Source organism: Protopterus annectens, chromosome 2.part2 (genome assembly GCF_019279795.1).
Source record: "Protopterus annectens isolate FY-2018-M chromosome 2.part2, PAN1.0, whole genome shotgun sequence".
Classification (NCBI taxonomy): Eukaryota; Metazoa; Chordata; order Ceratodontiformes; family Protopteridae; genus Protopterus; species Protopterus annectens.
Window position 1 is genome coordinate 405,207,296 of NC_056730.1, and position 14,756 is coordinate 405,222,051.

General features: G+C 37.5%; 1 protein-coding gene across 1 annotated transcript in view; it reads left to right on the forward strand.

Moving 5' to 3' along the window:
• DHX29 (DExH-box helicase 29) overlaps positions 1-14,756 on the forward strand; it is a 1,644,099-nt gene that overhangs the window by 184,477 nt on the left and 1,444,866 nt on the right. Inside the window, exon 5 of the mRNA XM_044064425.1 lies at positions 4,056-4,195. Coding sequence (XP_043920360.1) covers positions 4,056-4,195 — 140 coding nt within the window. The remainder of the gene's footprint in view (positions 1-4,055; positions 4,196-14,756) is intronic.

Genomic DNA, 14,756 nt, shown 5'->3' on the forward strand with positions numbered 1-14,756 from the left:
CGCTCAATAGTCTTTCCAGGAATTGCTAATGTCACACATGATCTTGATCACGGAATCTTACAAAAAGGACCTACTATGGTGTCTGGTCTCCCCACAGGTGACTCTGGGCAGACCCTTTCTACACCCGCATCTGGTAGCCACAGTGACCACGGACACTTCCCAGATTGGGGGGGGGGGCATTATCTGGGACGGACTATCCAAGGGATGTGGCAACCTCACAAGTACCATCTTCACATCCGTGTTCTAGAGATGAGTGATGCTTCTGACATTGCAAGCACTTCAGGACTCTCTACCTACAGGGACTGTTGCAATGCAGACAGACAATATGGCAGGGGTATGATGCATCAACAAGCAGGACGGAAACAGATCTTACCCCTTGTGTCGGGAGGCTGTTTGAGTATGGCTGTGGGTGATGTCTTCCCAATGTTTTCTGATTGCAAAGCATATTCCTGGGAAATCCAACATAATAGTGGACAGGCTCAGCAGGGCTATCCTCATGTCTCATGAGTGGTCCCTATAGAAAGATGTTGTGGACTTAGTTTTCCACAAGTGGGGCCAGCCATGCTGCGATCTTTTTGCCACTCCCCTAAACAACTAATGCAGCAGCTACTTCGCCTTAGTTCAACCTCCAGGACAGTCACCCAGGGATGCACTTGTTCACGATTGGCCTCCGGGACTGCTATATGATTTTCCACCCTTCCTTCTCATTCCAAAGGTACTTCAGAAAGCAAAATCGTTGGGTTGCAAACTCATCCTCATTGCTCCTTACTGGCCTCGTCAGATATGGTTTCTGTTTCTTTGCCATCATCTTCAGCTGGAGCCTTGGATACTGGACCCAGTTCTGGACCTCCTGATGCATCAGTCAGGCGGGCTTCGCCTATCCCTTCAGTCTCTCAAGCTGACTGCTTGTTTACTTCATTCCAGTCTTAGCCAGGCTCCCAAGCATTTCTCCTGATGTACAGCACATTCTAGCATCCTCCCACAAGCCCACTACCAGGAGGATTTACACTAGCAAATGGAAGACATTCTCTTACTGGGCCAAAAGAAATAACACTGAGCCTTTTATGGCTCCTGTTCACAAGATTCTTGACTTTCTGGCTGAAACCTTTGAAAAAGGGGCAGCTGCAGCTACTATTAGAGTCCAGCTGGCGGCCATCTCCAATTTTCATGTAGGAGACTTGGGTTCAAACATTGTCCCATAAGCTGTGCAGAGCATTCTTATGAGGTACAACGGTTTTACAGCCCCCAGTAAGAGAACCACCCCCTCCCTAGACCTAAACTTGGTTTTAGCTTCAATGATTCTGCCCCCTGTTTGAACCAGCAGCATCTTGTCTCTTGAAGTTTCTATCTTGGAAAACTCTCTTTTTGGTTGCCATAACCTCAGCTAGACGGGTTTATGAATTACATGCTTTGTCTATTCGCCTGCCGTTTCTCATTTTTCACAAAGATAGTGACTCTCTAAGGACCAATCCTTCTTTCTTGCCTAAGGTTTGTTCTGAGTATAACTTAAATCAGTCCATTGAGCTTCCTGTGTTCTTTCCCAATTATAGCAACAAGGCAGAGTATAGATTACACCAACTGGATGTTCATAAACAATTACGTTTTTATTTACACAGGACCAAAGACCTCAGAAAATCAGACCATTTGTTCATATCACTTGCTGACAATAAGCAAGGTTATCCAGTTTCTAAAGTGACATTATCAAAATGGTTGTCAGACACAATCACTTATTCATATGGTTTGCATACAAAAACGCTTCCAGGAAGACCCAGAAGACATTTAGCCAAGGCCACCTCTGTTGCCTTCCAAGCTAAATTACCTTCAGATTCAATCTGTGCAGCAACAACATGGGCAAATCCTCATACTTTTATCTCTCATTACAAAGTGGATGTGGCCTCCCGGAACAGGGCATCCTTTGGTTCCACAGTCCTGAAGAGTTTGTTCCAGTGAGCCACCCAAGAACCAGGTGCTGGGGACTCTGTCCCAACCAGCAAAAATATAGGTGAGATGGGACAACTTAACATAAAGAAGTTATGTACCTATCATAACGTTCCATGTTTGTTGTCTTTCATCTCGCCTTCCTTTCCCCTTCCTGGAGGTTTGAGAGGAGTTCTTTATTGGTTACACTGGCTGAGTTTCCTGCTGACATACCAAGTTAGTTAACCATACATTGTCTTTTTCTCTATCCTTCCTATCTTGATGTATAAGAGCTTAGTAAAAAAATATTTTTTTACTATATATGTCTAGTGTGGGCTATTACAAACGAGATCGGGGTACCTGCCGCTAGGCATGTTGGGATAAGGGGTAGCCTCGAGCCAGTAAAAGCTCTCGAGCTTTAGTAAATCAGCCGAGTCAGAGAAAAGTATTGGCTCCAAACCCCAAGCAGCAAGAAGGAAGGTGAGATGGACAACAAACATGGAACGTTATGGTAGGTACATAACTTCTTTTTCTCTTTTACAAGTTCTGTCACTCTAAATTTAAATGTACGATCTTTTGAAATATCTATTACATGTTTAGCTAAGGAGCTAGTGGAACTAGCTTGTCTAATGTCCCTGACGTGTTCTCTAATCCTTTCCATCAGCGTTCGATTAGTCTTTCCCACATAAAATTTTTTACACATCGGGCACTGGGCTAAATACACTGTGCTTGGATCTACAGGTGGCTCTTACATTAAATTTATAGAGCCTGTGTGTAATAGAATGTGAGAAAACATGATTACTGTCAATCAGGGAAGAATAGTTACAACTGCCACAGGGCATTGTACATGCTAAAGATACTCCATCTACTTCATGATGTTTCCTATTGTTATTATAACATAAAATTCTTTTCAAAGATTGTTTATTCGTAATGCCAAGTCTTATTAATAATATCGCAAATAACTCTAATATTACTCGAATAAGTCAAGCAGTGCTTAGGTGCTTCTATACTAAAACCACCACTATTATGTTGTACAAAGTTATCAGTGTGTCCTGAAAAATATGGAGTAGCTCTGCTTTCCCTCAATTCTTTTATGTTACAAAGCTTATGGTCTATTTCTTTAGCCCCATAACCTCTTTCCATCAGTTCCTTTTACATTGTATTGATATCGTCAACAAAAGTATGTTCATTATTGTTGAGATGCGAGAGCCTCATATCCTGGCCCTTAATTCTGTTTCTATAAATATGCGGTGGGTGTAGACTACTTCGATGTAGAATATGATTAGTTTAACATTTCTTCCAAAATCTAGTAGTATTAATCTTGTTTAGCTTATTCTTACCGAGATGTCTATCTAAAAAATCTATCTCACTATCAGAAACATTCAGTGAAAGCTTAAGGAATGTCGTGGTGGTATGTAAATATTCTACAGATACTTGTAGTTGGTCATTACCCATCCACAAAATAAATACATTGTCTACAAATCTAGGATAGAACTTAATGAAGGGGATGTATACATTTATCAGTTAATACATAACTGCTTTCCTACTGCACCAAAACAGCATTAGTATAGCTGGTAGCATAGGGGGTACCCATCACTACACCGTTTTTATTTTTGACAATATTTATTAGAGAACATAAAGACATTATTCTCTAGAATAGGTTCAACAAATAAACACAATATATCTTTCTTATCAATGATATACATACTATTTTTTTATCAAACTCTTTCATAAAATAACCCTAAATCATTGGGAATTATGGTAAATAAAGAACTAATATGTAGTGTAACAAATAGATAATCATCTTGTAAATCCATATGTGAATACACATCATATAATTCCTTTAAAAACTGTTTGGTATCATTTCCAACTGTTACATATTTCTATAAAACTGTTCACAAATGTTTTTCTACAAATATTGATAGCATTTCAGTTGTCCATCCTTGCCCAGAAGTTACAGGTCTGAGCAGTGGATTAATCAAGTTTTTAACTATTTTAGGAAGTGCCTGAAACAGTGGAATCAATGGTTTTCCACTAAACAAAAGGTCATTAGTATGGAAGTCTATAAGTTATTTTATTATTAATTTGTTGCAGGAAATTTTTAATTAGTTTCAGCTGTTCTTGTACTTCATCTTTAGATGCACTGCCTGAGGGCTTCAGTCAGAAGTTGCAGGAAGAAGAAAAGAAGAACAGACCAAAATTTCAGTATCCTGCAGATCTGGTAAAACCGACAGAAGTATCTGAAATTAAGAAAGCCAAGGATGATCCTGTCAGGAAGGTAAACAAAGACGATGACTATGCAGAGAAACTTTTATTTGACAAGTCTGTCCATCCACAACACTTTTTCCTAATTTTGCTCATGGGGTCGGGGTGTCACTTCAGCAGTGACAGTCATCTATAGCCAAGCTTTACCAGCTAGCCATTAGAATGAAAGAAGTCCGCTTTTAATATAGTCTCTGGTATTAGCATTATATCAGATGTAATTAATTGCATGCTGTAGTTTGTACTATACCTCTGTTTAAGCATAATTGTTTTCTTGTGTTTGAAAATACTTGTCTTTTGTCATCCTTCCTTTGTGTACTGCAGTATTTCTGTCAGCTTTCTTATTGTTCAGTTTAAAAAAAAAAAGACACAGCCAAACAGTCCTGGACCATTTGAGAACTGACAGTGATATGATGGAGTGGGATGTGCTGATCATTGGAGAAATGGTGTCTTCTTTCTGAGGGAGGGAGGGAGAGCATCACTTGAACCCTAGCATTTGTCAGTGGTACAGTACCATACACACATTTCCATACCTGTTATGGATGAGATGTGTTTTCCTACGTGACTAATGGTTTTCCTTGCTTTCTTCAGAAAGGTAAGACGATTGTTAAACATACCTAATTTTAACTTGACCTGATAATTACCTATAACACTGTGGGAGAACGAAGATAGTTAAATTTAGCGAGTTTGGCAGAATTAATTGTTAGTAATATGTATCAAGCAGTAAATTATGTGTAAACTAATTGCATATTTCTACTTTTTTTTTTTTTTTTTTTTTCTTTTTTTTAATATCCTTCTTTTTTTCTTTTCTCTGATGCCTGCCAATCTCAAATCCCCTTGTGTTTCAACCCACTCATTCCTTACTGCACAAACTAAGGATTGAGTACATCTTTGTTTTTGTTTTCCCTGGCACATATAGGAGACAAGAGCCACCAAAGGGTGTATATCATCCAGACAGATGTACGGGCCATTTATATTATGCCATAGTTCCTGTAATGCTTGGCAACTGACGAGCTTAGTTACAACACTAGTTTCTCAAATGTAAATGAATATGACCAGAGCTGACTAGATTTTTGTGTGTGTGTGTGTGTGTGTGTGTGTGTGTGTGTGTGTATACGCACAAATTACAGACCAAATGCTTCTGGTGCGTCTACTAATACCCAGCGTCTAATAGGACTCGTACCCACCCACCACTAGGATTGGCAAGCTGATGTATGCCCCTCACTCAGACCATTCCTCATCAGTTCATTCAGCATTTCTGTTGTTGAGTGATCCTTGGTTGTCTAGGTCACACTCGAGGCATCACCCCTTTGCAGGCATCACCCCTTTGCAGCACCAAGCCAGCATAGTATTACTTAATGCATCCATAGGTTCTGCATTTTGGTTAAAGAATGAACCATGTACTCTGTTCACTTATAAGAAGTCCACTCCAGAGTCAAAAAGGTAGATAAAATAGTGAGCAACTATTTCAAATTTCAAACAAAATGAATAACATTAATTACTGAATGCAAGCTCTATAGAAATTAAACAAAAACATGATCATGTAAAGTTTTATACTTTTACCTTTGTTATAATAATGCACATTTAATATCACATCTCATAATTCACATCTATATTTAATTCACAACTCTTGCTGCCAGGGATACAAGTTAAATTTAAGATGAATTAGTGTGACATCCAGATAACTCATTGTAAAACTGTTTATACATTTTAAATATAGCATTGTCATGTGATTTCTTTTAGCATATTTATGAAGAGCACAGTATTATGATTTTATTTTTCACATAACATAATTTGACTGCATTGTTTTAACACTGTTTGGGCATCTTTTTTTCCACAGTAAAATATTGTATTGTATTCCACTGTAATAAAGTGCTGGATCTCAAAAAGTTCCATTTAATAAATAGATCCTTCAACAAAGTGGAAGTGTATTTACAGGTACTGGGTACCAATGTGTTAAAAATGGCTTTATTACTCAACCCAGAGAATGTGCTGCTGTAAAAGTTAGTTTAATTGTTAAATTAAATTTAAAGAAGCTTTTTTTTTTTTTAAACAAAAAACATCTTTATTAAATTTTCACGTGTGACATAGGCAATCTTACATTTATATAAATGAAAACGAGCCATAACGACAATCGCATTTGCAAACATTGTACCTAACAAACCATCCCAACACAACTGTAGCTACAAACATTATACATCAGTTTTAATGGATCTATTTCAGTAGACTGAAATAGCATAACACTGAAAGTTAGAAACCTGAGATGAAAAGGCTGCAAATTAACATAAGCGAAAGTTAACAATGCTGAAAATTTTAAAAAGCGAAACACCTAATGCTCATGTCTGGAAGCAGTCAGAGATCGAGCTGAAATCAGAAAAACAACCTCTACATTTAAACACATCATTTAAAAAAAGAAAAAAAAATACACTCTTTCAATATTTTTTGCAGGGAGGGGAGCCCCCTACACCCCCTGCAAATTATATATACCAACTCCAAGATCGCACTGCACTGGGAACAAGGGTCATTTTCCTGATCCTTACTGTACCACGATCTCCATTCACAATCATTAAAAATGGAAAAAATTTCCCTTACATGATATGGTTAAATGAAGAAGCTGTTCTTCTAACTGCAGCACAATCTCCACTCAAAACTTCTGAGTGCTTCCGGCACATTAGGTATTTCGGTTTTTAAAAGTTTTGGCTTTAACATTCGTTGATGTTCATTTGCAGTCTTTTCATCACAGGTTTCTAAATTTTGGTGTTATGGTATTTCGAGCCACTGAAGTAAACCCCTTTTAGTTTATCCAGTCATTGTCAGTCAGCCATTACATAGCTCATTCAAATCCTGCCTTCTTTTAAACTTCGCTCCTCCTCTGCATGTAATAATCCCACATTTCCCATTTTTTCCAGTGTAATTTCCTCCTACCCTTTTCCATATATCCCATTTCTAGTTGTTTTATTTCTTACTCTCTTTGTTACTTCTAGTAAAGTTGGTTTTGATTTCCATTTTCTAGTAATTGCTTTTTTTGGCAGCTATCATAATTAGACTCGGAAGGCAATTCTGAGTTTGTATCATAGCTCAGAAAAAATAATTTCCCTAGTTACTCCAATTTTCTCACCCAGTATCTCCGACAGTGCAGACTGCAGGGACTCTTTGAAGTCTGCCAACTCGTTACGCTCCCAGAAAATATGTTCCCAGTTACCTGTTTCTCCCCCATCACACCTCCAACATTTGCCGTCTACCCGAGGAAAAATTCTTTGGAGCCTGCTTGAGGTATAAAAAAATACCTATATAAACACTCCCAGGCAAAGATACAAAATCTTCTAGATTTTATTGCATATTTGGAGACACACACACACATATACATGTATATATATATATATATATATATATATATATATATATATCCTCCCATTGTTTCTTTCTATATTGCTTATCCCTTCTCTCTTCCCAATCCTTTCTAACCTCCTCTGATTTTTATAGTTGTCATGCAGTATTTTATATGCTTTACTTAATTATTCCTTTCTTAATGGCAACTTCTGTTCTAGTTTCTACCAAAAAGTCTACCGGTGCTGGTCTTTCTCTATGCCTACAAGTCTGATATTAATCCTTGCTATGGAAGGCAATCTTTAACCTGTAGTCCAAATAAGTTCTTACCATCTTCCCATTCTGTTACCTTTCCCTCTGTAGTTATTTTCTCCCAATACCTTGATTCCTTTGCCAGTTCTCTCCAATATATTCCTGCCCCCTCTTGCCTGTTGTCTATATCCCTAATTGCACTCATCCCTGTTGGCGGAGTCTCCTTTCTCCATTCCTGTATTGGCTTGGCTCTTAGTCTACTTCTGCTACTTTATGAATATAATATTCTGTATGATGATTATTGTTCTCCTTAAGGGTCTGCATCCAAAATCCCAGTCTCTTCCTGTTATTTGAGCTTCCCCCCGTTTCATCATCATCTCTTTTCATTTTGAATTGTAGGTTTCTGCTTGTGCTACATATAGGAGACATAACTGTGTTGCTCTGAAATACCCCTTCAACTCTAGTAATCCCAATCCAATGTTCTTCTGGAAGAATAAGCTTATCCCATTTGACTCTTGCCGTCTTCCCCTCCCCATATAAAATCCTTCAGCTCTTTATTAATTACTGTCCACATCTTCTCCTTTGGCTGATAAAAATATGCCTGACCTGTGTATAAAACTAAAGGGACTAAAAACATTTTAACTGATTGTATGCTACTATCGATATCCATATAACAGAGCTTCCATTTTCTCAGTTTTTGTATTATCTTTTGTTTAGTCTCTTTCACATATCCTTAGCTGCCACACAGGTATCATTTTTAATCCATACTTATAAATACTTCATTTGTCATGTCCCCATAAGTATGGATATTGCTGAACAAGTTTGTTTGCTGTTACATAGTTTACCGCTATTGCTTTTGTTTTAGCTTAATTTTGTATCCCAAAAAGGTTTGAAACTGTCTCAGTATGTTCCACAGCACTGTAATGTCTCTTTCTGGTTTTGTCTGATATAAAATGATAACCGGCACTAGAACTGATAAAAAACAAATAGTGACAAACCAGCTCTCCGACTTAGAACAGTCATATTTAATCCACAGGTAAACACCAGATAGTATCTGTAAAAGTCCAACACGGTACTTAAAAAACTTAAAAACTTTAAAGCGCTTTTCGTTTGTCGTTAAGCAAACTTCCTCAGAAAGTAACAGGCGAGTTCAATAGCCAATACTTTTAAATGAAAAAGTGTGGGAAAACTACTCTGATTTTAAAGCTATACACTCCTAAAAAGGCCTACTTGTATAAGTTACATATCGTTCTTTTTTTATATAAAAAGGTTAATTTAGTTATGAATCATAAGACATGACAAATAGTAAAGAGACATAACAATAGAAAAAAAACTATTAACTCGTATATCGTGAAAAACCCCATCTTGTGTGACAGTAAGATATATACTTTTATAGGTAGGTCCATGAGTATTAAAATTATCTGTGTAGACTATTCATTTTAAGTATGCAAGAGATGGAACATGCTTCGTTCAATCCTGGATAATTGAAAGCATTCAATCTAATCTGCCACAACAATTCCAGTTCTTCAAGTTTGAACGAAGCAGGGCCACCTCTGACATCTTGAACATATTGATCAATGGCCAAAAATTTAAATTTGTGTCCAGGGAATGAATGAAGGTGTTTAGCCAAAGCATTGTCAAGTTTGTGACATTGCGTACTGGTGCTCGTAGACTCTGTCCCTGAGTCGACGCTCAGTCTTGCCTACGTAGAATGCAAAACAGTCAGAGCATTTGGCTAGGTAGACTAGAAATTTACTATTACAGTTAAATTTTGATTTCGACTTAAAACGGGTGCCATTAATCGTAAATTGATTAGTACAATCTACATATCTACAATGATTACATTTCTCACACTTGAACATTCCCGGAACTCTGGGGACAGGTTTGTTGCCGCTCTCAATAAAGTTTTTAATATTTCTGCCCTTACTAAATACAAAATGTGGTGACTCTGTTAACAACTTTTTTTCAGTGTTACTGAACAAAATTGAATTAATCAGTAAACGGATAGACCAGCTTGATGCGAAACACACTTCCTTAGTGAATGACTTTTCGCTCCGGCTGAACAAGGATGTGGAAGTGCGGGGGACTAGTAACACCACTATAAATATCGATCAGGTTAATGCCAATGATACATTAAATTCTAATGGTACCCATGAAACATCAAAACCTAATGGCACTCTTGTCACTAACAACCAGCGACATTTGCCTTTCAACCATCATATCGGACTTCAAGATGAGCAGCATGTCGTACACGTTACTGATGTGGATTCATCTATTTCAGCACAACGGCCAGTGAGTACTGCTTCGATTTCAAATACCATTACCCAGGGCCAGCGGACGAGTAACTCTGTTCCATCAGTGAATCCACCTTTGAACGCTATAGTATCGACAGCGTCCTTCGATGGTTTTCCTGCTATTTTTCAACCTACACCGGCTTATGTAAGTAACTCGTCCTTTGTTATTACGGACTCTCAAAGTAAAAGGTCAGTATCTAATCCTATTCAGAGCAATGAAGCTAATGCTTTTTCACTCACGGCATGGTTAAACAAGAGTTTTAATTTTAGATCTGAGCAAAGATCCCTTGTACTGTCTGATAATATACCAGATGAAAATGATTCTGATACTGACATTGTTGCGAACTTGAAATTGTTAGATAACTTACTACTTAAATACAAGAAGACGCAACTAGAGGTTGCATATTTGAAAGAGTGCCTCCAGTTGAAAATAATTCCTAAAGGCTTACGTAAAGTGCAGTACCCGATAGGTCTTATTAAAGACTCTGCTTTCCACTTGGAACTGATTAATTTATTTGATCGACAAGGGTTTGAGTTAATAGAAGTTATGATCAAGCATTAATCTATAATGTCTGATAAAATTTTAACCTTTGTCCAAGATGTTGACGCTAAAGTGTCTAAAGATGTGCAATTTGAGAGATACAAATTTGACTATAATAGGATTTTCTCAAGTATTAATCAACATCTTTCAAAGTTGAACAGTAATAAGGTCAAAAAGCTTGAGCGAGACAGTTTGGCTTATAAAAAGGGCCTTGCTTATCCATCTCCTCCACCAGCACAGATTTGGCAATTGGGTTATTCATTGTTTGACATGTCCCCGAATGACCTACATCTAAATTTTGGGGCTGAAGTTACACCTCCTGCTCAAGTTGTAATACAAAAAACTGGGCAATCTAGACACCAACCTGACAATGATTCTGGTCCTAATAGTCCAATAACATTACCTGACGAACCTTGTCAGGACATCCCACGTAGGAGTGAAAGGCTTATGAACTCTTCTAGAGTCAACTATAATTATAATTCCAGGCAATATAATCAAGGTGGTCACCAACAGCACGACCCTGTTGATAAATCTAATAGGTACCAACAGGATTTTCACAACTACAATTCAATGGGTGCCAGGCCGAAGTATCAGAAGGGTCAGAAACCACCAAGGTGATTAATATTTCTCCAGGGGAAGAGGATTTGTCACCCACGGATGAAGAGGGTCCAACTTCCTCCCCACCTGAGACACTTTTTTTACTCTCTTCTGAGGATCCAGTTTTACTACCTATGTCACCCACCACCTTTTCTTTGCCTGATAGTATTGGTCTTGAAGCTAACGGTCCACGAACTGGCAATGACTCTATCATTGACACTAATGAACCAATTGTAAACAAATCAGTTTCTGAATGTCCAGTTATAACATTCAACAAAGATAAGGACTTCAAAGTTTACAATTTGTCTGACAGTTTCTTGTCTACAGATCTTGTAGACTTTTTATCAAAGGGGTATACTTATGTCCCTTGGTTCAACATGGACGTTACTAGGACTATTTTAGAGCTAAAAATGTTTACTAGAAAGCTCAATCTAGGTATATTTTTCATGAATAACAACGACCTTTTAGCAAAAAGTCATTTCCATGTAGCTAGCACATTCAATCCACCCCTTCATCCCCTTCTTCAAATTTTTGAACAAATATGTGAACTTGACTTGAGGAATTTAGCCACTACTAAAAAGGCCATCAAAGGTAATTTCTCAGGCTCGGAAAGGGAGTTCTTAAACTATATACAATCTCAAAATATTAGAATCTGTAAACCTGATAAAAGGGGGTGGTTTCGTGGTTTTTGACAACTTTGATTACATAGCTCGTATGTCAGCTCTACTTGAAAATGAGACATATCAGGTCAGTTCTAGGTCTGAAATAAATAGGGCTTACAACCTCATAAAATCATGCATATATGACCTTTTTATAGATGGTCGCATCGACCAATCCATGCTTGACTACATGTGTACAATTTTTCCAAGATATCCAACATTGTTCGGAATACCCAAAATCCACAAGGATGTAAAAAATCCCCCTATGATACCGCTCATTGATGGGCGTGGTTCACCCACTTACACTATTTCAAAAGTAGTGGATGGTATCTTGCAAAAATACGTGGCCCTCGAGTCTCAGATTTGTAAAGACTCTTGGTCTTTTTTGTCTAAAATTAACGAGTTGACCTTTAACAGTGAGCTCAACTTTTTAACAATAGATGTTAAAGACCTCTACACCTGTATCCCTCACGACATTGCCATAGAATGGCTGGCTGACATTATGAAAAAGCATGATGCTCTACCATCTGACATTTCTTTAATTTCAGAGATGTTGGACTTAATCTTGACTAACAATTTTTTTATGTTTGATAACAAATTTTACTTACAGAAAATTGGTTTAGCTATGGGCTCACCATGTGGTGCCAGTGTGGCAAATCTAGTCATGGCCCAATGGGAGTCCCAAGTTGTTTTTCCATCAACTTACAGACCGGATGTCATTATTTACTACACTCGATTTCTCGATGATATTTTTATTCTCTTTAATGGTGACGAGTGTTTGGCTACCGACATTGTAAACTTTTTCAATTCTTCTACTAATTTCTTAGAGTTTACTTTTACATTCAATACCAAATCCATTGCCTATTTGGATATTTTGCTAGTCAAAAATTTTACTTTATCTTGCTTTACAGGGCAGGTTTATAGAAAACCAACATATTCCAACTCTTTTTTGCATTTTTCAAGTTGCCACCCATTCCACCAAAAAAGATCGGTCGTAAAGGGACAACTTGTGAGGGCTTCACGTATATGTAGTCTAGAACATGACTTTATCAATGAATGTAACATTCTAAAACACATGTTCCTCCATCGTGGTTACCCTGAGTGTCTAGTTGACTCACTGATAGAGGGAAGTCAAGCTTAACAGATTATCTAAGCAACTCCACCCGCTGTTGCATCCAAACCAGTTGTTAGAAGTTGAGGTACTTCCTGTTGAACAAAGCACCATTTCTCAAAGGGACCTTAGTTTGGATCTTGAACAAACTTTCCAGCGTTCATTTATAACAGCATTTAACGCTCAATCAAAATTCATTATTGAAATTTTGTTGAAAAATTGGGAATTGTTTAGGAGTAATCCTTCAATTTTTGGTTTTCTTGGTTCTAAACCACATTTTGTATATAGTAAGGGCAGAAATATTAAAAACGTTATTGAGAGCAACAACAAACCTGTCCCCAGAGTTACGGGAATGTTCAAGTGTGAGAATTGTAATCATTGTAGATATGTAGATTGTACTAATCAATTCACGATTAATGGCACCCGTTTTAAGTTGAAATCAAAATTTAACTGTAATAGTAAATTTCTAGTCTACCTAGCCAAATGCTCTGACTGATTTGCATTCTACGTAGGCAAGACTGAGCGTCGACTCAGGGACAAGAGTCTATGAGCACCAGTACGCAATGTCACATAACAAACTTGACAATGCTTTGGCTAAACACCTTCATTCATTCCCTGGACACTAATTTAAATTTTTGGCCATTGATCAATATGTTCAAGATGTCAGAGGTGGCCCTGCTTCGTTCAAACTTGAAGAACTGGAATTGTTGTGGCAGATTAGATTGAATGCTTTCAATTATCCAGGATTGAACGAAGCATGTTCCATCTCTTGCATGCTTAAAATGAATAGTCTACACAGATAATTTTAATACTCATGGACCTACCTATAAAAGTATATATCTTACTGTCACACAAGATGGGGTTTTTCACGATATGAGTTAATAGTTTTTTTTCTATTGTTATGTCTTTTTACTATTTGTCATGTCTTATGATTCATAACTAAATTAACCTTTTTATATAAAAAAAGAATGATGTGTAACTTATACAAGTAGGCCTTTTTAGGAGTGTATAGCTTTAAAATCAGAGTAGTTTTCCCGCACTTTTTCATTTAAAAGTATTGGCTATTGAACTCACCTGTTACTTTCTGAGGAAGTTTGCTTAACGACAAACGAAAAGCGCTTTAAAGTTTTTAAGTTTTTTAAGTACCGTGTTGGACTTTTACAGATACTATCTGGTGTTTACCTGTGGATTAAATATTACTGTTCTAAGTCGGAGAGCTGGTTTGTCACTTTTTGATATAAAATGATGTCATCTGCAAATAGAGCCAGCTTTGTTTGACTACCGTACCAATTGTATCCTTGAATTTCTGAGTCCCTTATTTTCTTAGCCAATGGTTGTAAATATAATGCAGATAACAAAGGGGAGAGAGCACACCCCTGCCTGGTTCCTCTGCTCAAGCAGAGAGATTATCAGAGAGGACCCCACCCACTTTAATTTTCCCCACTGATCCCTCCTATATCCTGCTAATCAACCTTATAATTTTATCAGGGAAGGCAAATGCTTACATTGCTCTGCTCATAAAGTTCCAGCTTACTGTGTCAAATGCTTTCTCTGCATCACGATCTGTCAGCAACATTGCTATTTTCTTATATTCTGCTTCCCTCAGGATCGAAAGTTTTCTGTTAATGTTGTCAAATGTCTGCCTCCCGCCACAAAACCACATTGATCCAGATCTATCAATTTTGGCATCACTTTTGCCATTCTTTTAGCCATTATAGACAAACACTTTATAATAATTTAGTATTGAAATGGGCCTGTATGAAGCTGAATCTGATGGGTCTTTACTCTCTTCAGTT